Source organism: Muntiacus reevesi, chromosome 8 (genome assembly GCF_963930625.1).
Source record: "Muntiacus reevesi chromosome 8, mMunRee1.1, whole genome shotgun sequence".
Taxonomy (NCBI): Eukaryota; Metazoa; Chordata; class Mammalia; order Artiodactyla; family Cervidae; genus Muntiacus; species Muntiacus reevesi.
In genome coordinates this window covers 61589564-61613224 of record NC_089256.1, presented here as the reverse complement: position 1 = coordinate 61613224, position 23661 = coordinate 61589564, and the positions used below count along the sequence as shown (strand labels likewise).

Here is a 23661-nt window from a genome sequence, read left to right as displayed (position 1 = left end):
GAGGGAAGTTAAAGATGAAAAGCAGGCCTGCTAATTCCAAAAAAACCTGCTGACTCAGAGAACACCATGGCTGCTGATATTTTTCTTGATTTGTAGTGTGGCAAATTCTATCACAGCTAATCCATGCTTCTCTCTCAAAGGAAGGGCAACCTTGAGGCAACAAGCTGACAAGCTCAGAAATGAAAGGATTGCCTTTGTCCAGTCAAAGTGCCTTTCCTAAAGCAGAAGTATCCTCTTGGGCCAGTGTGAGTTTTCAGTTTTATGTTCTACATTAAAGAGTGAAAGTTATCTCTACTTCTGACTTAACTGTGGTATTATATACTCTATCACTGTATGGTTTTGGTCCCTTATAAAAACACTGTCATACTGAAAAAATGTTTGGTATTATAAAAATAAACACTTTTGAGGGATTAGAATATATCAGGAAAAAAGAGCAAACATTTAATTGGCAGTTGCAATATTAAGCATTTTTCATACATTATGCTTTAGTTCTCAAAATTATGATGATCCTATTCATTACACAAAGTGAGAAAAGTGAAGCTTAGACAAGTAAATTACCCAACATGATACAGCCAGTCAGTAGCAGAATCTAACCATATCTAGGGTTGTCTGGTACCAGTTTACAATTTTCCCTAAACTGCCTCTAAGAAATAAGCACAGGAAAAAATGTCTCAATGTTACTTGAAAGCAATAACTTTGGATATTTAAGTGTATCAATCAGCCACTGGATTCCTTTCCCAGATGAATCATTGAATAATTGTATATGCTAGAATTATGAACTGAGTTGAGGCATTAGAGTTTTGGTGTGAGACTATAGGAATTTACCCAGCCCACCCCATCGTCCATTTCAGACCTTGATGCATGTTGGCTTTGGGCCTTCTGTGACACGGGGCCATAGTAGCAGTTGCCAGAAATCCAGAGACAGTCCCCATGCTGCCTTCTGTTGTGCACCATCCTAGGCTCACTGCAGGAAGCTATGACACGGCACCTGCAGGAAGCTGCCCAGGCACTACAACCAGGGTCAAGACAATGGTGCCTAGACTGGGGATATGGGGAGCAGGGAGTCCACCAACCTCACAGGACAGACCAGGAGGACTTAGATCATTTCAACCTCAGCAGATATTATGTTCCATCCTCTGTTCTAAGCCTTAGCAATAGAGGAAGAAATTTTTAAAATGTTGTTGTTTGGTTGCCTTGTCATGTCCAACTCTCTGCGACCCCATGGACTGCAGCACGCCAGGCTTCCCTCTCCTACATCATCTCCTGGAGCTTGCTCAAATTCATGTCCACTGAGTCGGTGATGCCATCCAACCATCTCACCCTCTGTTTCCCCCTTTTCCTCTGGTCCTCAATCTTCTGCAGCATCAGGGTCTTTTCCAATGAGTCAGCTCTTCACATCACCTCATTTAAAAATAAGAATCCTGTATTTATGGAGTTTTTAGTGACTATCTAAACAATGACCAATGTGGAGGGAAGAGCAGAGAATTCCCTAGAATGTTCTGCATTGTGTAAGATGCCCGGGGATGACTGAGACTGTAAGTAGGATACCAACTGTGAAATGCAGAGTGATATCTTAATATTGAAAATTTAATTTCTCTCAAATCCAGTAGGAGAGAATAGGAGTTTGTTGTTGTTTAGCCACTAAACCGTGTCTGATTCTTTGCAACCCTATGGACGGTAGCCTGCCAGGCTCCTCTGTCCATGGGATTTTCCAGGCAAGAATACTGGAGTAGGTTGCCATTTCCTTCTCCAGGGGATCTTCCCAACCCAGGGATCAAACCCAGACTGCATTGGCAGGCAGATTATTTACCACTGAGCCACTTGGGAAGCCCATGTGGAGTTTGGGGTAAACTAAAAAAGATTTAGAGAAAGGGAAAAAATGTGATGGCTTTTGCATCGTATTGTATAGAATAAAATTCATGCCAACTACATTCTCTCTGTGATATAACTAAGATGACTTTGTTGCTTTTTTTTTTTTTTTTCAGAACAGATATAAAGGGAGAGTGACTTGCCACCTTATTTTTCTGTGATATGTGCTGAGGACATCTAATCTCATTAACCCATGCTTCTAAGAAAGGTTAAACTATAATTCAGGATTTGATCTGTACCTCCAATTTCAGTAAAGTCATGTCACCCTGGGCTAAGAGAATAAAAAAGAAAAGTATTCTAGTGCTTGCTTCGGCAGCACATATACTAAAATTGGAACGATACAGAGAAGATTAGCATGGCCCCTACACAAGGATGACACGCAAATTCGTGAAGCATTCCATATTTTTGGGCCTGGTGAACTGGGAGGACCCAGAGGAGTTGGGTGGAGAGAGAGGGGGGAGGGGGGATCAGGATGGGGAATACGTGTAACTCTATGGCTGATTCATGTCAATGTATGACAAAACCCACTGAAATATTGTGAAGTAATTAGCCTCCAACTAATTAAAAAAAAATTAAAAAAAAGAATAATATTCTAGTAATGGCAAATTTTCAGGGCTATACATATGTTCAGAAAATTTCTAGCATTTTTTAAAAATTTCTTTCTCTAATTTTTGGTTGTTTTGGGTCTTTGTTGCTGCATACACTTTCACTATTTGAGGTGAGTGGGCGCTACTCTTCATTGCAATAAACGGGCTTATCATTGCAGTGGCTTCTCTTGAAATTTCTAGCCATTGATTAATGTTAGTCTTTCTTTATTCCTAACCAAATGCTTAATGAAAATTGATGTATTTAAATTAGATCCATTAGAGATAAGAATAAAAGACAAATCTCTCAGAGAACAAATTACCTCAGCAACATTCATGACTCTTAAAACCAAGACTGTCTTAAGGTTGGATCTTGGTAGAACATTCAATGAGAATATTGGAAGAACATCATGGTGGCAGCTAATGTCAGTACTTATTTCTTTTTCTTTCCTCAAAATCTTTTCAGCTCTGTTGTCTACAACCTCAAAGAAATGTATTCCTTGGGAAAGATCAAATCTCATCCAACAGCAAAAGGAGTAACATCTCTGAGATCCCACCCTCCTCCTGCTGGACAATCCTCAGCTCATTCTAGTCCTGGGTGTGGCTTTGGGGATGACTGAGAAGTGAAGTGGCTCAGTCGTGTGTGACTCTTTGTGATCCAACTCTTTGCAATCCCATGGACCATATTGCCTAGCAGGCTCCTCGGTCCATGGAATTTTCCAGGCAAGAGGACTGGAGTGGGTTGCCATTTCCTTCTCCAGGGAATCTCCCCCATCTGGAGATCGAATCCAGGTCTCCTGCATTGCAGGCAGACACTTTACCCTCTGTGCCACCAGGGAAGCCTGGGGATGACTGAGACTTGAATATAATGCTAATCAAGTTCAAGAGGCTGGGCCCTCACAGTGAGACCACCCCCCCTCCCCAACGAAATCTAGAAATGCAAATGAATTTGCATCTTACCTGAAAGAATGGCAAATTGTCTGTGAAGTTGTTCAATTATATCCACTGCCACCAAGGGCCTGATTTCCTGCTGCATAATTTCATCTGTACAAATGAAATACAAATTAGGTTAAATTCCTACAAATTATAAAGAGAATTTAAAGGAAGAAAGGGAAGTTCCACCACTAGGGAAGTTTGGGATGTGGTTATCGAGATATGGTTATGGGCACATTATTCTCTTGAGAACTCAATTCCTGACAGGCAGGGATGGATCTGGTTTGATGCTTAAACACATGAGCACAGGAATACATTTCTAGTGCGTCTCCCAAGGTTTAGGGAGGGATCAATGCAAGGAAGAAACCCTGAAGTTTAAGTTTCAGTAGCTTCACAGTAAACCTGCTAATATGGTTTCATTACCAAGGCAGGTGCTTAGGGTCTGCTCACTCCTTTGGGTCTGTAGGACATGTTAAATACAAACAGTGTAAGTAACCAGAGTTCATCTCAAACTGGGTCATGAAACCAATCTGGGACTTACAAAGGTTCTTTGATTTTTATTCTTTTCCTCACTTCCTTCCTTTCTGCCTCTCTCCTCAGTCAACTCCATTCCTTTTTTTTTCTCCCTTCCAGAATACTTCACGGAGTCTCTTCCAACTGGCAAACATGTTTAAGGATCTTAAATAAAGATTAAGTTCACTCCTAAACTCCTCTGGGCAGAGGAAGGCATTTTCATGATTAAGTTCATTCCTAAAGATTAAGTTTGGTTCACTCCTCACTGAACCAAACGTTACAAGTTTCCAAAGCAAAGATTCAAATCTTTCAAGCACAAACTTACAAATGTCCTCTAACCCCAAAGAGTGATTTATAATCACTAAGACTGCTTTTACCCATTTGGGGAAAGGGGACTAGAGAGAAGGGAAGACTGAGTGGCATCTCCTAACCTGGCCTGGGCAGAAGAAGACATTTTCATGTTTTCTTTGCCTTGGACACTATTATCCTCATTTAACTATTTCCAAGGGAACCTCAAGAAATGAACTAGTTATTGTTTCTACAGCAGTAAACATCAGGTTAGCTTAAGGCACAAACCAAATAACTTTGTATGTTGAAGCTAAACAGGTTATCTCAAGTGTTTTGGCATGGAGACAGGGTAATGTGATTTTCTAATACTGATCATCTGAAGGTAATATTTGGGAAGCTCCTCCCAAAGCCTTGGTTTTCACTTCTCAGCCTTGGTATATAGCTTACAGATGATGCATATGGAGATGAACCTAGTAGGCACCACACAAACACTAGCTCTGTTCATCACTTGGAAAGGCCTTTCCTATATTTGCTTTCTGAGAGTCTTATAGGGGATGGTGCTATTCAAACTCCAAGATGCTTTTCAGTGAATTCTACCACTTTTTCAGGAGGGAGGAAGGTAAACCCAATACACATTCCACTCTAAATTCACTAAAAATTCAGACTCCTGTATCACTGTCACAGGTGTTGCCTCCTACAATCAGTCTGCATGCAGTAATAACACTAAAGTCACTATTTTACAAAACAGGAAGGGCCTTCTCTGTTAGATTCACAAAGTAAAGCCTCTAACAGTAAAAAGATATGAAGTCTGAGATCTGCTTGAAAATATTCCAGAATTCCCTTCTGTCAAAAACTATAAGCAGTTTTTGGGAGATGGCAGGTGGGGTTTGGGGGAAGCTGAAACCAAATTGACAAAATGTGGATAATTGTTGAAGCTGGTTGACGGGTGCTTGGCATTTCATTATACAATTCTTTTGCATATATTTCTGTTTCCATAACAAAATTTAAATTACAAATGGACAACAGCATAGAAAGTTTAAGCAGAAATAGGAGTTATATAGTTGAGGAGTTTTTCAGATTACAATCTCCCAGTGATCTGGGAAAGTGGCATACTCAAAACTACAGCTGGATTGTTATTTTTCCATACCTGAGGCAGTCTATTTAAGGGAAAGTGACCTAGAGAAAAACCAAGATCATAAGATACAATTTATTGTTATTTTACCTCAATATTTGAGGTGTGCTTTAAAGTAAACATTTTAATTTTTAACATTTGTTTATTTTTTTGGCTGCCCCAGGTCTTAGTTGTGGCACATGGAATCTTTTAGTTGTGGCACGTGAACTCTTAGTTGTGGCACATGGGATCTAGTTCCCTGACCAGGGATCGAACCCAGGCCCCATGCGTTGGGAACATGCAGTCTTAGCCACTGGACCACCAGGGAAGTCCCCCTAGCATAAACATTTTAAATTAAAGAGGTAAGATCTGAAAGAAACAACAGAAGTGAGTTAAACTAACCATCCCCCTGTCCCATCTCATTTTTTAAGTGAAGAAATGGAGAGATTCTGACCTTGCTTGTGGTCATACAACAATTTCAGTGTGGAGCCTGGGTCAGCCTTGGATCACATGACTCTAAGAGAGCAAGCGTGATGGAGTTTCTAGACCCCTCGGCCTTGAGGAGCACTGACTTCTGCCACCCCTGAGATGTTGACTGGTGTCTTTCATCTTGGAAATTGCCCAATGCTCCAAAAAGACATTTTCACCTGCCTCCTATGGTTACAAAAGGTACAATACTAAAATTGATGATTTGTTTTTCCAAGAATAGAAATGAGCTGTTTTGCCTTTGGCCTCAGTTTTGCTGACAGAAGCATGGTTATCCTTGAAGACTTCCCAGGTCTCAGTGAAGGAACCTCATAACCCAACCTGGCCTGCTGCAACAGACCATGAAGATTTCTCAAACTCATTGCTGACTGAGCACATGGAGGTGTGACCTCAGACACTGGCTTTTAGTAATGCCTGACACCTGTGGGCCTTGCTCGGTTCAGCCTCATTCATGCTCTGTACCAGGAGAGACACACAAGACCAGTCCTTGCTGCTGGCAGGCCCCACTACACACTCCTGTAGAGATGGAGCAGGGAGGGGAGTGCAGGAACTCTTTAGTCTAAAGGAACACCTCCCCCTGCAGTGAGAAGGAAGCTGCCTCAAGTCCACACAGCCTTGCATGCTAAGGGCTGTTTCTGCCACTTTCTAGCCGGGCAACCATGGCAAGAACATGCTGAACCTCAGAGTCCACATGTATAAAATGGCTTTTCCTTCTCCAGGAACAGCTGGGCACAGCCAGTGACAACCCATTGACGTGGTGGTACCTGCTGCACCCTGCAAGTCCCTCGGTCCTGTGTGGAGGCTTCCTGCTTGCTATTTTGGATACATGTAAATTAAAGTTTGTCTCTTTGTATCCCACACAAGGCAAAGGGAAGTGGTAAGTGAAATTCGACACAATTTCTATCCTATGCAAAGTTACAAACAGGCCTGGAAAAAACTTATCCCATTTCGGTCTCCGATATATATACAAACATGAGATTACATGCTACCCTGGACCCTCAGTTCCAAAAATGCAGGAAGCACCCACAAGAGCCTTGGAGGTGATGACGTGCACCCCAGCACATCCAATAGGAATCCAGTCGTAGGCAGCAAGCAACACATCTTTGTCGTCCACCACCCCCCAGCCACCCCCCAACCCCCGTCTGAGAGCAATACAGACTTTGGGGCAGGACCCTTACTACTGGCTGCAACCTCCTCCTCAGGGCAGAGGGCAGGAAACAGGCTGATAACACCTGATGCAGTTTAACTGTTGCAACTAGCAAGAAATAAAGGGCAATGAAGCACTTAGCCTATGTTCTTGCTGTTCTGAGACTTGGGTCACACTGGGATTTAAAAGACTCAAGTATGGTCTGAGGAAAAAGGAACCAAAACATAAATAAATAAACTAGTCATGAAATTAAAAGATGCTTGCTCCTTGGAAGGAAAGCCATGACAAATCTAGAGAGTGTATTAAAAGTCAGAGACATCACTCTGCCAACAAAGGTCCGTGTAGTCCAAACTATGGTCTTTTCCAATAGTCATATACAGATGTGAGACTGTATGTGACTATATGTGAGCCCAAGCCTTTTTGGACTATAAAGAAGGCTGAGCACCAAAGAACTGATGCTTTCAAACTGTGGTGCTGGTGAAGATTCTTGAGAATCCCTTGGACAGCAAGGAGATCCAACCAGTCAATCCTAAAGGAAATCAGCCCTGAATATTCACTGGAAGCACTGATGCTGAAGCTGTATCTTCAATATTTTGGCCACCTGATGCAAAGAACTGACTCACTGGAAAAGACGCTGATGCTGGGAAAGTCTGAGGGCAGGAGGAGAAGTGGGTAACAGAGGTTGAGATGGCTGGATGGCATCACTGACTCAATGGACATGAGTTTGAGCAACTCCAGGAGACAGTGAAGACAGGGAAGCCTGACATGCTGCAATTCATGGGGCTGCAAAGAGTCACACATGACTTAGTGACTGAATGACAAAATTAATAAGGGGAAAACATATGATCTGACCCAAGAAGGAAGGCAGACCCTAGTTTGACAGACCATGCTACGTGTCTACTTTGTGCAGAGAATCTGGTAGGCAGAAAGGATGGAAGGATTCGCTGTTAGCTGAACTAGGAATGGGACCAGGATCTCCATTCAGCCACTGTTCATGACACTAATGAGAGCACTAGCTCTGAGCCAGCCCTCACAAGACACTTTACAGATAACTCATTTTATTAGTTAATAATGACAGAAAAGGAATGCACCTAGAACAAAAATGAAACTCCTCTTGCCACTCCATCCTCCTAGCCCTGCAACTAGAACAGACTTTATTGCTGAGAAAACCCTTATAGACCAGAAGCTCTGAGGAATCAGTCGCTAGGTTGGTACAAAAAGCCACCATGGCATCATGCTGTGTTTCACTTGTCTCTCTCTCTCTTTCTTTTTGACTGCACTGGGTCCTCATTAGCTGTAGCATGCAGGTGGTATGTGGGATCTTAGTGCCCTGACCAGGGATCAAACACACATCCTCTGCATTGGAAGATGGATTCTTAACCTCTGGACCACCAGGGAAGTTCCTCACTTCCCTTATTGGCTAGGTTAGAAAGAACACAAACTCATTTTTCTTCTTTTATTGAGTCCTGTGCTATAGCAATACTTAACCTGAGCCAGATGAATTGGTATTGAAGTCTTGTCCATTAGTTAACATTGAAGAAGAGGCACTTGAAAAGCCGATGAGAGAATTTTTCAAGGAGAAATTTAGAAGATTTTAAAAACCAAAAACACTAGAAAATGTCCAACTTCTAGTAGTCAAATAATGTAATTAAAAGAGGAATAGAATATCTCATTTCACCTTAAAGCAACATACAATGCTGGAGTTATGCTAGAAAACCAGTACTTTTGCATAGCCTTGGAAGTGATGCTGATAGTGTCCTTTTAGAAACTAGTTTCACAATATTTTACTCAGTGATTATTGCAGAGATTACATACCAAACCCTATATATATATATATATATATATATATATATATATATAAAATTATATATATATATATAATTTATTTAAACCTCAAAACAACTCTAACAGCAACCAATATGGAACTAGATTTGCTGGTCCAAGGTCAAGCAGAATGAGAATTTGAATCTTAACCATTATAATACAGAGCCTCAATACACAGTCATCAAAATCTTCACAATCTTTTACCTATTCATTCTATATCTGGAAATATATAGAATGAGAAAACAGCAAAATAAAAACTCTGCACATAAAAATGTAGACTATAATGTTACCTATAAAAGTGAAAAAAATGAAAGAATCATGATGTAATTATGAATATCTATGTATGTAAGATATAATTTCAAGAACAAGAAAATCATATGTATGGTAAGATTGAAGCCAGTTTCAAAAAGAAAGAAGAAAGCATGTGGTATGCGTGTGCACACATGGATACAGGCATCTGGGAAAGGAATACATAAAAGAGTTGTGTGAGATCCTATGGTTACCTTCAGTTTACATGGAGAAAAGTACATTCTGTAACCTTTATTTTTTATGCTTATTAGACTTTATTGAAGTACAATTTACATGCAGTACAATGAGCAAATCTTAAGTGTACAGTTTGATGAATTTTGACACATACATTAATGCAACCACAGAAAAGATCAAGATAGGAAACATTTCCATCCCCCTAGGAAGTTTCTTGTCCCCTGTCCCAGGCCCTGTAGCCCTCCCTCCCATAGACCTATGTGTTAAAGATCACACAGGTACCTCTGTCCTCATGACCCAGAGCTCAGTACTGGTAGGGCACACTGTACCATGAACAGCTACTCTCAACACCATTGGGGCCCCAGGGGAAGATGCCGCCACGTATCTTGGTCTATAGCCTCAAAAGAAAAGGCGAACCGTATCCAAATGCTATGATGGCTTGTGGGCTGTGCCACTGCTGATGTCAGGGGCAGACACTGCTTCAGAGTGCTGGGAGGACTGGAGCAGCGGAAGTGCTTCGGTAAGAGAAAAAACAAATTAATTAACTTGTCAAAGTCTTCCTCTCACATGGCAAGAATGCTGGAGATTCTTACATAATGAAACAAGCACTACCAACCATCAACATTCTCACATTTTTCTTTCCAATTAATGCTGCAAATATATTCAGAATTCAAACTCCTTGAACACAATTACATTTTACTTAGATCACATTTAGTTTAGATCTCCACTCTCAATGGAGCTCAACTTATGTGAAAATCTCAATTATAACAATAGTGTGTTTGCTGAGATGATGAGAAAAAAATAATGACTTATGGATTAGAGATCTCTTTATGATTCATCCAAATTTAACTGGCCCATCAATACAACATTCAGATGTATGCATTCCATTTATTCATCTTTGCTATTTTCTGATTCTTACCCATATAAAATCCATACCTCTTTGCATATTTTAAATCTTGTTCTTATGGGGTATGTTTGTCAGAAAAAGATAAAACAGTACATTTTATTTAACTGTGGTTTGTGGGCCTCTATTTGCAGGCTCTGCAAATGGTGGTTTAAAATTGCTTTGAGAAGTGATGAGATATTATTAGGTATAAGGATTTCTGTTTTTGAACACTTATCCAAATCTCTTTTGTTTTTTTTTTTCATTTCCAAAAAAAAAAGGTTTAAGCTTCTTGATTACTGTTGACATTCCACATTGTGCCCTTGCATGAGACAAGCACTGCACCAAGGTGGAAGTTTTTATGCAAAGAGTTTCCTTAGCAACAATAGACGGAGATGATGTTCCTCTCAGGGCTTCCCTGATAGCTCAGTTGGCAAAGAATCTGCCTGCAACGCAGGAGACCCCGGTTCAATTCCTGGGTCGGAAAGATCCCTGGAGAGGGATAGGCTACCCACTCCAGTATTCTTGGGCTTCCCTTGTGGGTCAGCTGGTAAAGAACCCACCCGCAATGCAGGAGGCCTGGGTTCAAACCCTGGGTATGGAAGATCCCCTGGAGAAGGGAAAGGCTGCCCACTCCAGTATTCTGGCCTGGAGAATTCCATGGCCTGTATAGTCCATGGGGTCACAAAGAGTTGGAGATGACTGAGCAACTTTCACTTTCTTTCTGTAGTCCTTCATAACTCCAGGAAAGGCAAACCAGCTCTGCGCCTGCTGTATATTGAATAAAAAGCAATCAAAGCCCTGCAGGAAATAAAGAAAATCTGTGAAAATAAAAAGAAAAAAGAAAATCTGTGAAAATACTTGATCCTCCCCACTTTAAAGCTCTCAAGTTTTAGCACTAGGTTTCAAAGTGACATGACCTGTATTATAATCAATACTGCTCCAGAGCAATGCTCTCAAATTACAATGATATATAAATCACATGCATTTTAAAATGCAGATTCTGATTTAGTAGGCCTGGAATGGGCCCAGAGATTCTGCATTTCTAACAAACTCTCTTGATGCTGCTACTTTAACAGACAAGCAAGCACATGTTGAAATCTGACTTTAGACTATCCATGTTTCTTCCCAGTTGCTTACAAAGATGCAGCTCAAAAACAAACAAAAAAAGCAACTTTTAATTTGAGTTTTCCCCTAGTGCTTCTCCTATCATTCAATAAAAATCATCATCTATATGTATTCAAAGTATTTTTGAAACTGAGAGCAACATGGTGTAAACTTACATTTCCTTCTGTGTTGATTTTAAGATCAGCACCCTAGGAAACAAGCCAACCTTGCCATAAGCACTTGTTTTACCTCTCCTTCAAGCACCAAGTACCACCCTACTGCTCAATGTGGGCCCCTTGCTGCTTACCTACCCTGCTCATTCTAGGACCACTCCCAGCCTGGGATTCAAGAGAGAAGCAGTGTCTTGGGTACAATAATAAAATATGATCACAATAATAAAATATGATCTAATGTGATGAGATGAGAAAACTAAAAATATGACTAATGCTCATTCAACATGGCATTCTTCCATACATTCTTCCAAAGTTTCACATCTTTATAAAGCTCTTAAGAGAGAAAAATATCTTAACACAAAGGAATCAAAATAGTATGACCTTATACACTTGAGCAATAGATGGATAAATTTATTTTTGCTTAAGAAAAATCCCTGGAGGCTGTAGCTAAACATTCCTTCCCTCCTCTTTCAGTGTATTTATTCATTCAGATACTATGAAAGTAGAATGAAAGAAACTGGACTTGCATCCCAGCACTGTCACTAACCAGCTCCTCAATCTTCAGGTTCTCCCTCCATAAGATGGGAATGAATAATAATAATATCTCTTTCTAGAAGGTTGTTGTATTATTACCATTTATTGAGCACTTTCTACCTACTGAGCACTGTGCTACATGCTGATAAAATAAAAATTAATATTGTACATGAAAAATTTAAACGTAAAAGTTTTTCCCTGCCCTTTGGCCTTCTCTCTCCCTTCTGGCATTCCTTATGCCTTAACCAGACCTCCCCACTAGCAGAAAAGCCTGCTCAGCCATAAAGATCAACTTTTCTTCTATGGAGCCAGACATACAACTCCTTAGACAATAACATTCCTTTCTCAATCCTGTACCCTTGTCTGTGTAGATATCTTTGGTGAACTCTGTGTATACAATGTCAATATATCATTTCCCTTAAAGACAGCAACTAGTGCAGAACAGATTAGTCACCTGGGCAGATACTGGGCTGCATGCACCTAATGGGAGTTCTTAGCTTAAATACTTACTTATGACCTTATTAATGTTCAGTTCAGTTCTCAGTTCAGTCGCTCAGTCGTGCCAGACTCTTTGCGACCCCATGAACCACAGCATGCCTCCCTGTCCATCACCAACTCCTGAAGCTTGCTCAAACTCATATCCATCAAGTTGGTGATGCCATCCAACCATCTCATCCTCTGTCGTCCCCTTCTCCTCCTGCCTTCAATTTTTCCCAGCATCAAGGTCTTTTCCAATGAGTCAGTTCTTCACATCAGGTGGCCAAAGTATTGGAGTTTCAGTTTCAACATCAGTCCTTCCGATGAATATTCAGGACTGATTTCCTTTACAATGGACTGGTTGGATCTCCTTGCAGTTCAAGGGACTCTGAAGAGTTTCTCAACACCACAGTTCAAAAGCATCAGCTCTTTGGCGCTCAGTTTTCTTTACAGTCCAACTCTCACATCCATACATGACTACTGGAAAAAACATAGCTTTGACTAGATGGACCTTTGTTGGCAAAGTAATGTCTCTGCTTTTTAATATGCTGTCTAGGTTGGTCATAGCTTTTCTTCCAAGGAGCAAGTGTCTTTTAATTTCATGGCTACAGTCACCATCTGCGGTGACTTTGGAGCCAAAAAATAGAGTCTGTCACTGTTTCCATTGTTTCTCCATCTATTTGCCATGAAGTGATGGGACTGGATGCCATGATCTTAGTTTTCTGAATGTTGAGCTTTAAGCCAACTTTTTCACTCTCCTCTTTCACTTTCATCAACAGGCTCTTTAGTTCTTCACTTTCTGCCATAAGGGTGGTGTCATCTGCATATCTGAGGTTATTGATATTTCTCCTGGCAATCTTGATTCCAGCTTGTGCTTCATCCAGCCTGGCATTTTGCATGATGTACTCTGCATATAAGTTAACTAAGCAGGGTGGCAATATTGACATACTCCTTTCTCTATTTGGAACCAGTCTGTTGTTCCATGTCCAGTTCTAATTGCTGCTTCTTGACCTACATACAGATTTCTCAGGAGACAGGTAAAGTGGTCTGGTATTCCCATCTCTCAGAATTTTCCACAGATTGTTGTGATCCACACAGTCAAAGGCTTTGGTATAGTCAATAAAACAGAAGTAGATGTTTTTCTGGAACTCTCTTGCTTTTTTAATGTTACCAATTATATTACTTTTATTGTGCCTATTTTACAAGGTTATCTTTTCTTGCATTACCAAATGTGTGACTAGGCAACTTGAAACCATTGACCAAGTATATAGTTCTATAAGATCAATGATTATACTAGTGTAACTCTAGATATGGGATAGAGCAATAACAGGGAACCATAACAGACTAGTAAGACAGCAGGTCCAGAGGATTTTGGCTACTGTTAGGAGGGCCTAGTCCAGTAATAGTACATTGAGTGGCCTATCAACAAAATCCATGCCTGACCTAAGAATGAGCATTCTTAGTGTTGTGGGACAAATTGGTCATGAAATGCCTTCCAAGCCTTGGTTGAAATTAAGACTGAAAGGAAAGGGACTGTAAAATAAAGAATGTTGTCCACCATCCAATCCTACAAGAATCAAGTCATTGCCACTGGCCTACAATATACCCTGAAAGGAATTCAAGGCGAAGATAAGGACCTTCTTTGTGCTTTAAGAAAACTGAAAGAACTGGCCCTCAGATAGTTAAATATTTCCAGGAGAAAATTTTATGCATTTGGTTCTTTCATCTTCTCATACTTAGAAAAGCACTAAAACCATTAACTAATATATCTGTTCCTCGCAAATAGCAGTAACCTTCTACCAAGATGAAGGCTAGACTGCATGTACCCCTTCATCAAAATCATATACACTAGCCTTACCCCCTCTTATCTCTTGAGAACAGTTTTCAAAGCTCTCCGAGAGACTGTCTCCTGGTTATAGTCCCCCAGGTTGGCTTGAATAAAAATTTCCATTTCTTCCTTAGATTGACTATTAATTTTTTTCATTGATGATGCTTTACATACATTATCTAATTTAATTAAAATAGCATGTGAAATCAATTTGTATATAACAGATTCAACAGAAGCCAGTTAAGTTTATCATTCAGTTCTTTGAGTCATGATCTTAATGATGCTGCAACACATTTTTCTGGAACACTCACATTACTGCCACCCATTGGTGATTTGGTTTGAAATACTGCTTATAAATTTCCCACTGATATCATGTGACTTCTTTCTCTTTCACTGTGAACTAAGTATGATAGAACCTGTTATGTGCTTGGAAGAACTCAGGAGCAGAAAGGAAATTAGAATTAGATTGAAATATAATAGGGATGTAGTATATGGTAAATGTGGCATTTCCCAGGACTTCCTTGGTGGTCCTGTGGTTAAGATTCTGAGCTCCCACTGCAGTGGGCACAGGTTCAAATCCCTTGTCAGGAAACTAAGATCCCACAAGCTGACTGGTGTGGCAAAAAAAAAAGAAAGGAAAATTTTAAAAAATTGGCATTTCCCATGGGGCAAGAGGGAGATTAAAGATTCCCTTACTATCTGCAAGTCCTAGGAAATCTTTTGTAAGCCAAAATGGTATAAAGCAAAGAGGTAATTACTCAGTACACAATGCCTGCGTTCAAACTCTGGCTCTGCCACATATAGCAGAATAATCGCAAGCAAGTTAATGAACTTCCCTGTGCCTTAGATTTCCTGATCTGAAAATGGGGGAAATTATAATACATCCACCTAGTATGGTTGTTGTAAGAACTGAGTTAATGTTAGAAAACTAAAGAAAAATTCTTAATATATGGTAGGTGCTATATAAAGGTATTTTATTATTGTCAAAAATTTTTAATTGTATCCAAATTTCACTTCTTGCATCAAAATAAACTCCAGTCATTATTGATTCATTAAATAATGAAATGACAAAAATACTAAAATATGGGAGAACATTTTTATAATCCTGGAATTGGAATAGTCTTTCAAAGTGTGACAAATTTCAGTAAAAGACTGAGTTAAAAAAAAAAAAAAGAAAAGGCTGCATTAACTAATTTGTAAACGACTTTGGCAAGCCAAACACACCTTTAACAAACTCAAAAGGAACGTAACAAACTGGAAAACGTTACAGCACATGTGGCTGATAAAAGGCTTATTTCCCTAGAATATAAGGAGCTCTTACATTAATAAAATTAACAAGAAATAGGTAAAGTGGGTTGGATGGTCCCCTCCCCTCAAAAAGAGAAAAGATACAGCCATTCCTAATCCTCAATACCTGTGAACATTACCTTGTTTGGAAAAAGGGTCTTTGAAAATGTGATTAACGCTCTTGAGAAGAAGAGCCTCTTGTGAATTGTCCCATGCACGGAATGCAATCATATAAGAGAGAGGGGAACAGGAGAAGACCATGGAGACAGAGATTGGAATGATGCAGCCACAAACAACAAAAACACCTGGAGCCATCAGAGACTGGAAGAGACCAGAAACTGAACTTCCTCTAGAGCCCCTAGAGGAGTGGAGGGTCGGGTGGGGCGAGTACCTTGATTCTGGACTTCTGGCCTCTAGAACTATGAGAAAATAAATTTTTGTTGTTTTAAGCCATCAAGTTTGTGGTGATTTGTAACAACGACCATAGGAAACATACGTCAGGCGTAGACTGAGAACAGACAGTTCACAGAAGAAATACAGCCAATGAATATGTATGTATATATAATGTTTAACCTCACTAATAAATGTAAATTAAAGCAGAATGAGGTCTTTTCTGCCTGATGGATTGGCAATTTTTTAAAGATAAATAACACACAGAGTTGGTAACACTGTACGCAGATTCTCTATAGGTGAAAGTATAAATAAATAATTTTGGGGGGTTGTGCTGAGTCTTTGTTGCTGTGTGTGGGCTTTCTCTAATTGGGGAGAGTGGGAACTACTCTCTACTAGCAGTGCACAGACTTCTTATAGCAGTGGCTTCTCTTGCTGCAAAGCATAGGTTCTAAAGTAGTTGCTGCACGTGGGCTCAGCTGTTGAGGCTCATGGGTTCCAGAGAACAGGCTCAATAGTTGTGGCTCAAGGGCTTACACCCGAGTTTGGAAGGCCCATCCCTGTCGTAACTCGAGGATATACCCCAGGTTCCCACCGCAACTCGAGAAAAACCATGAGACTCCCCCCTCGCTGCGAGATGAGGCCCGATTCCCCTGCACTGCGTGCAGAGCAATTCCGTGCTCCCCATCAAACCTGAAAGGAGCCTTGATTTCCTTGATGGCACTCCAGAGAAACCCCAGGAACACTGTCTCAAGTCTAGAGGGATACTGAGGTCACTGCAGCAACCAGAAAGTGCTCCATGTACCCCAAATCATCTCGAGGTGAGAGCTGATTTCCTGGCTTCAAATCAAGAGGAATGCCAACTGTTCACAAGCACCACAAGAAGAGGCTTCTCTCAGCTGTATGTCTGTGAGAGGGACGTTGAACTTGCGGCCTCCAATGGAACTAGGGTCCCCTGCATTGCAAGACAGATTCTTAACCACTGGATCACCAGGGAAACCCATAAATAATTGTTACTTTTTAAAAAATGTTTATCAGTTTAGAAATATCTGTTGAAGTGTTTAATATTCGGTCTTCTGGCAAAGAATTTCCATGTCTAGGAATTTAATCTAAGGAAATCTTATCACAAGTGCAAGATATGTGAGTAATAAGATGTTTATTATGGTATTATTCCTCTAGGGCAAATGTCCATTAATAAGGGACTGGTTAAATAAAATATGAAACAGCCAGACAACAGAATACTAGGCAGCCATTAAATACAGTCAGATAGAGCTATATGTACTAACCAGAGAAAAAGTTCAAACCATATTGTTTAAAAAAAAAATAAAGCAAGATACAGTACAAAATGTAATCACTTATGTTGTTTACATATATATGTATAGAGGGACTTATATATTTGAATGTTTTTGCTATGAGATACTGAGGCAAAGATGGATACCTCCCCACTCAACATTCACAGTTCCTCCTACATACAGTAGCATTACCATTGGAAGGCAGCTGTCTGGCCAGAAACTGCATCTCCCACTCACCCTCCCCACCTCCAGTTCCTGCCAAGTAGCCAGCGAATGCCAGTGGGAGATAAGCAAAAATGAAGAGCTGGGGCATTTCAGAAATATCTGAATGTCTCTTTCCCTATCTGCAGGCTACAAGGTGACAACTCTGAGCTAGCAGCTAACAGAACCACAAGACAGAAGTAGGATGGGTCCCTGAAACACCCTGAGGGAAAACAGCCACTTGGCCAGGAACACGGTGAAGTTACTCAGTCGTGTGCGATTCTGCAATCCCATAAACTGTAGCTTACCAGGCTCCTCCATCCATTGAATTTTCCAGGCAAGAGTACTGGAGTAGGTTGCCATCTCTCTCTCCAAGGGACACTGTAGTGGAGTGTATTAATCCAATGCAATTTAGAAGTTGTTACAGCAGTTGGTGACTTCTCTGGTGGCTCAGTGGTAAAGAATCCGCTTACCAAAGTAGGAGATGTGGAATGTGGGCTTGATACCTGGTCTTGGAAGATACCCTGGAGGAGGAAATGTCAACCCACTCCAGTATTCTTGCCAGGAGAATCCCATAGACAAAGGGGCCTGGTGGGCTACAGTCCATGGAGTTGCAAGAGTCAGACACGACTTAGCGGCTAAAGAACAATGGCAGTTGGTGTTACCCAAACTTACAGGTATGCATTCATTTTCTAATACTTTAAGTACATTTTCTTCTAAAGAAAAAAATGGGCGGGGGCACTAGCAAGTGAAAAAGCAAGCCCCTAATTTTTGACTCTCCCTGGTCCGCAACAATTAAATAAAATGTGGGTCCTGATAAGCATGTATGTTAATCAATGTGTCATCTCTTGAGTTTCATCCCTTAGCCCCAAGGAATCAGTATTACACCAAGGAGTCTACCGACAGCCTCCCACGAACATAAGATTGCATAACTGTCAGCAAGGCTCTTTAGATACCCATAAAACTTGCATTAAGAGACTCAAACTTTTGTTGTCTTGAGTCATAGAATGAAACAACTGACAGCCGAAGTATGTAGGCAAATATTTCACAACCTTTTATAATGGGGAAAGAAAGAAAAGCAACAGTAGTATATGCAATGCTGCAAGTTTAGGATTCAGAAATCTTCATATTCATCTTTCACATTACTTCCTCTCTCATGATCAACAAGACTGTAAAGCTCTTAGGATTCAACTCGAGTAAAATTAGAGCAATAATTTACACCTGAATTCAAGCCCTTACAAGGATTTATGTGCATGCTCAGGTGAGCACCTATGTGTTTTAAGAATGGATAGCAAAATCTGATTAACAAGTTGTTCTTTTCTTAAATAGTAAATATATAGTAGCCCTCCCATGAATCATGTCTCAACTAGAAAGTATACTGCAACAATGGAGAACCTGTTTTAAAAGCATACTTCTCCATTCAATAATTCCCCTCCCGTGAAGAAACAGGTTCTATGCACAGATAAAGAGTTATGAGAACAAAGACATTTGTTTTAATCATCTTTCCTAGTCTATGATCTAATGGGGATAAATGTATTGGTATTATAAACACTTCAAGGAAAAAAAGAAAAAGGCCCGAGTGAGGGATGAGGAAGAATATACAAATAAGCCCATCCATGAAAGAAACAGTCTTAGAAACAAGCAGCTGCTTCAGCTCTTACAGCATCTGTCTTACTGGCTTCCAAAGCCATGTAAGGCATGCTTAGAAATGCTGTTCCTTCTCACCCAGCCCACGGAGAGAAGTGTTTTTCTTTTTTAACTCCTAAACCACCAGTTTGTTATCAGCTCATGTGTCTAACATGAAGTCTTAGCATTTCAGATTTAACACTTTTCTTCAGACATAACATTTTTCTTTAGGAACACGAATTTCATAACCTGAATTCTTATTTTCATTTTACAAAAGCAATTGTGTTAGCTATTTTTCAAAAAATAAAAATTGCAACTAAGCAAAAGCTAAAAAGTAAAATTCCTTACCATTCCTTCACACCAAATTAGTTATCTTATGGATGTATAATAGTATGTATATACGTATATACATACATGCTTTTAAAATGGGTTCATACTTACACATCCCATCCTACAATCTGATTTTTAAAAAATATTTGGTTATCTCTTTTTAATATGAATTTCTCAGTAAATGATCACCTTTGTTTTGTTGTCGTTCAATTGTTAAGTTGTGGGTCTTTTGTGACCCCATGGATTGTAGCCCCCCAGGTTCCCCTGTCCTTGGGATTTCCCAAGCAAGAATACTGGAATGGGTTGCCATTCTTTTCTCCAGGGGATTTTCCTGACCTAGGGGTTGAACCCACATTTCACATCTCCTGCACTAGCAGGTGGATTCTTTACCACTGAATCATCAGGGAAACCCCAAATGACCACCTACAACATTGTTAATAGCTGATTAATATTTTAAATTTAAAAAGTCCCTTTTAAACTCCTTACCAAACTTGAGACAGTGTTGCAAAGTAATTTTTAATGTAAAGTTGGTTAGTTAAATCATCAATTCTGTTGAGAACAAGGATGAATAACAAAACATAAGACAAAGGCATCATTGCTCTCACAGTACCTTTTTTTGCCATATATTCTAGCCTGATGCAACTTCCAAGGAAATGGTAGTAAGCCCTCATCTCTGCCTCTGTGATCCCCACGGAGGTGCAAGGTAAGTATCTAGGGTCTTGCTGCCCACACCGCGTACACCAGGAGGCCATTGTATTCCGGAAGTTCTGCCCCTGCGCTCTCCTCGCTCCTCTCTCAGCACTGCACTTGCATAAACATGTGTAATCCTTTCTCCTGGCTAATCTCTCTGAAGTTCACTCAAGGGCATTTCATTGCTGACAGTTTATCCTTTGGATTGGAGAGTGTTCCCAGGATTATAGGCCCAACAGATGACCAAATCTCTTCCTCAGGAAACTGGGGGATGAGGAGCCAGTGAGAATTAGAATGTTTTTTCTTTTTTTAGAAGAATCACTTCATAAGATATACATCAGACCACTGGATATTTTGAAATAAGATAGGTACTTTCCTGGTGGTCCAATAATTATGACTTTCTCCAGGTTGCCAAGGAATAAAATCTACAGAATTAACACTTCAACCAATAGAAGTCAAATACCTAAGTATGCCAACAAACATTGGCAGAGTTAAATACTTCAGATCCTGAATTGGATGTCCCCAACATTTTTGGCACCAGGGACCAGTTTCATGGAAGATAATTTTTCTGTAGACCAGGGTTGGGGGATGGTTCAGGATGATTCAAGCATATTACATTTATTTTGCATACTTTATTTCTATTATTATTACTTCAACTCCACCTCAGATCATCAGGCATTAGATCCCAGAGTTTGGGGACCCCTGACGTAGAGTGTCTGCTGCACTACTGCTACCAATCAAGTACAAGTACAATATCATGATTCTAAATGAGGGATGTTCTTTGCCTGTTGCAATCTGACTGAGATCCCACTTAACTACCACCTGGGGACATGTGAGTTCACTTTTCAGAACTGTGCCATGCAAACTGCTATACTCAGAAAGAGGTTGTTTTTCATAATGCATTTTATTTTGGTTCTTCATGCTTAATGTTTTTGTTTATTGATGTTAAGCTCCAAGGTTTAAAGAAAGGGCATAATGTGAACCATCCAATAAGTAAGTAATAAATAAGTCCTATACACAAACTTCTAATTTTCTTTTTTTTTTCATTTATTTAATTTTCATTTGCATGATTCAAACTAATATTTCAAAATATGACTTACAATTGGCCAAGGAGAAAACAGGAAAACATTTTTTACCAAAAAAAAATACTGTTTACTTTTAGAGACGGGGTAAAAGCTCCAATATTTTGGCCACCTGATGTGAAGAGCCAACTCACTGGAAAAGACCTTGATGCTGCAAAAGATTGCATGTAGAAGGAGAAGAGGGCAACAGAGGATGAGATGGTTGGATGGCATCACCAACTCAATGGACATGAGTTTGAGCAAACTCCAGGAGATAGTGAAGGACAGGGGAACCTGGCGTGCTCAGTCCATGGGGTCACAAAGAATCGGACATGACTTGGCAACTGAACAACAACAAAGTTTACACATATTAAAGTACTCAAATCTGAGGTATACATTTTAATGAATTCTGGCAAATGGATACATCCATGTAACATGTAACTCTTACCCTTTTCAAGATATAGAACACTTCCATCTATAGAAAGTATATTCATGTCCCTTCCTATCCAATCTTTGTTCCTAACCCCCAGGTAACCACTGTTATGATTTTTCAATAGAGACTAGTTTTGTCTGTTCAGAAACCTCATATAATGCAATCATACAGAATGTATTCTTCTATGTCTAGCTTCTTTCCCTCAAGACAATGCTTCTAAGATTTATCCATGTTGTGTGCATCAGCAGTTCACTGATTTTTATTGCTGAGTTGTATCCCATCCTATGGACAGTCACAGTTTGTCCATTCTCCTGATGATAGGCATTCGGGTTTTATTTTCAACTTGGGCTATTAAGAACAAAGTTTCTATAAATATTCATGTAAAGGTCTTTGTGAGGACATACATTTGCATTTCTCTTGGATGAATACCTAGGAGTGGTATTGCTAAGTAAAAAGAGAGGTATATATCTAACTTGTAAAGTTTAAACCTTTTCCAAACTGGTTTTATCAAAAGGTTTTAAGATTACTGGTTGCTCTGTTTAGTAATCCTCACAGTTGGTTCTTTACTAGTGCTAATTGTATGTGAAGTACTTTAAGAAAATACCTAAATTAAGAAAAATAAATTTAAATTGGGACACTAAAACTTTAAAAAGCTCTTTCTTTCCTACCATTAGGTACTGTATGTTGACTCCAACGAAATGAAAAGTCTGAACATCTAACACAAGGCAGCAAATACAGCAGCTTTCAAGCAACAGGTTATTACATAAAGCCAAACTTCCCCCAAATTGTTGTACCAGTTTGGATTCCCATCAGCATTATAGAAATGACTCCCCATATGCAGGTTCTTTTTCTTACTAAGCATTAACTTCTTCAGCCTTTCACTCAGAAACAAACAACCATAAATGCTTAACTGGAATCACAGCACCTAGGAACATCAGAGCTATCTTTGCCAACCACATAAACCCACAATGACAGTGTGTATGGAATTCACACACCCAGCCATGACCCTAATTATAGGTATACCTCAGAGAAACTGAGGGTTCAGTTACAGATCACTGCAACGAATGAATGCTTCAATAAAGCTAGTCACATGAAATTTTTAGTTTCCTAGTACATATAAAAGTTATCTTTATACTATTCTATAGTTTATTAAGTGTGCAATAACATCTAAAAAAATGTACATGCATTAATTTTAAAAATCTATTATTGCTAAAAAATGTTAATTAACCATCATCTGAGCCTTCAGTGAGTCATAATCTTTCTCAAAAGTAACAATTAAAGATCATTGATCCCAGATCAGCATAACAAATATAATATAAATAAAAAGTTTGAAATATTATGAGAATTATAAAAATGGGACACAGAGACACAAAGTGAGCACATGTTGTTAGAAAAAATGGTGCCAATAGACTTGCTCAACATGGGGTTGTCACAAACCTTCAATTTGTGTAAAAATACAAATATCTGTGAAGTGTAATAAAGCTAAGTGCAATAAAATATGTCGGCATATCTTTTTGCAGCTTACAGAACTCTAGGCAGAAAAAGGCTGTAATCTTAGAAACTTTATACATTTGGATCTATTATATGAACAAACTGCACAGTTCTTACAATTTCTACATTCCATGCACTCGCCTTTATCATTTGACTAAGATCAAGTACCTAATAAAGGACTGTATTTTCTTTATGTCTAACATCAGACTTTGAGATAACTAGGTACTGTACTAGGTAACTCTCTTTAGAAAAGAGCTGATTATCTTAGTAGTAATGGCAATGACAGATGAATGTTTCCCCTATCTTCTCCCCAAGAAACTACCATTACAGGTTTTTTCTTTTTTTTTAAAGCTTTTCTTAGCACTTCTAGGTGGCAGAGTAGGAGGACATGGAGTTCACGTCCCTCCATGAACACATCAAACATACACCTACATGTGGAGTAACATTCACTAAAAAGAGACCGGAGACTGACAAAGACTCTTATACAACCACAGCTGTACAAAAGACCCACATGGAGCAAGGCAGGAAGGGAAGAGAAGCCATCAGATCAGGTCAGGTGCAGAAGCCCCTGCACCCTAGGAAGGGAATTACGTGGATTTGGAGATCTGATGTGGGAAGTG

The 23661-nt window shown here is 39.7% G+C and overlaps 1 protein-coding gene and 1 non-coding gene across 9 annotated transcripts in view; one reads left to right on the top strand and one right to left on the bottom strand.

The window, feature by feature from the left end:
• The window catches only part of MCF2L2 (MCF.2 cell line derived transforming sequence-like 2), a 272578-nt gene that overhangs the window by 216418 nt on the left and 32499 nt on the right, over positions 1–23661 (bottom strand). For all 8 annotated transcript variants that reach the window (XR_010664264.1, XM_065943474.1, XM_065943477.1 and 5 more), the window contains exon 2: positions 3414–3497. Coding sequence is in view for 7 of the 8 variants with exons in the window: in XM_065943474.1 (XP_065799546.1) it covers positions 3414–3497 (84 nt within the window). In the remaining variant the exon portion in view is untranslated. The remainder of the gene's footprint in view (positions 1–3413; positions 3498–23661) is intronic.
• On the top strand, positions 2170–2276 carry LOC136173821 (U6 spliceosomal RNA). The gene has a single exon (XR_010664301.1). It is a non-coding gene; the product is annotated as a U6 spliceosomal RNA (small nuclear RNA).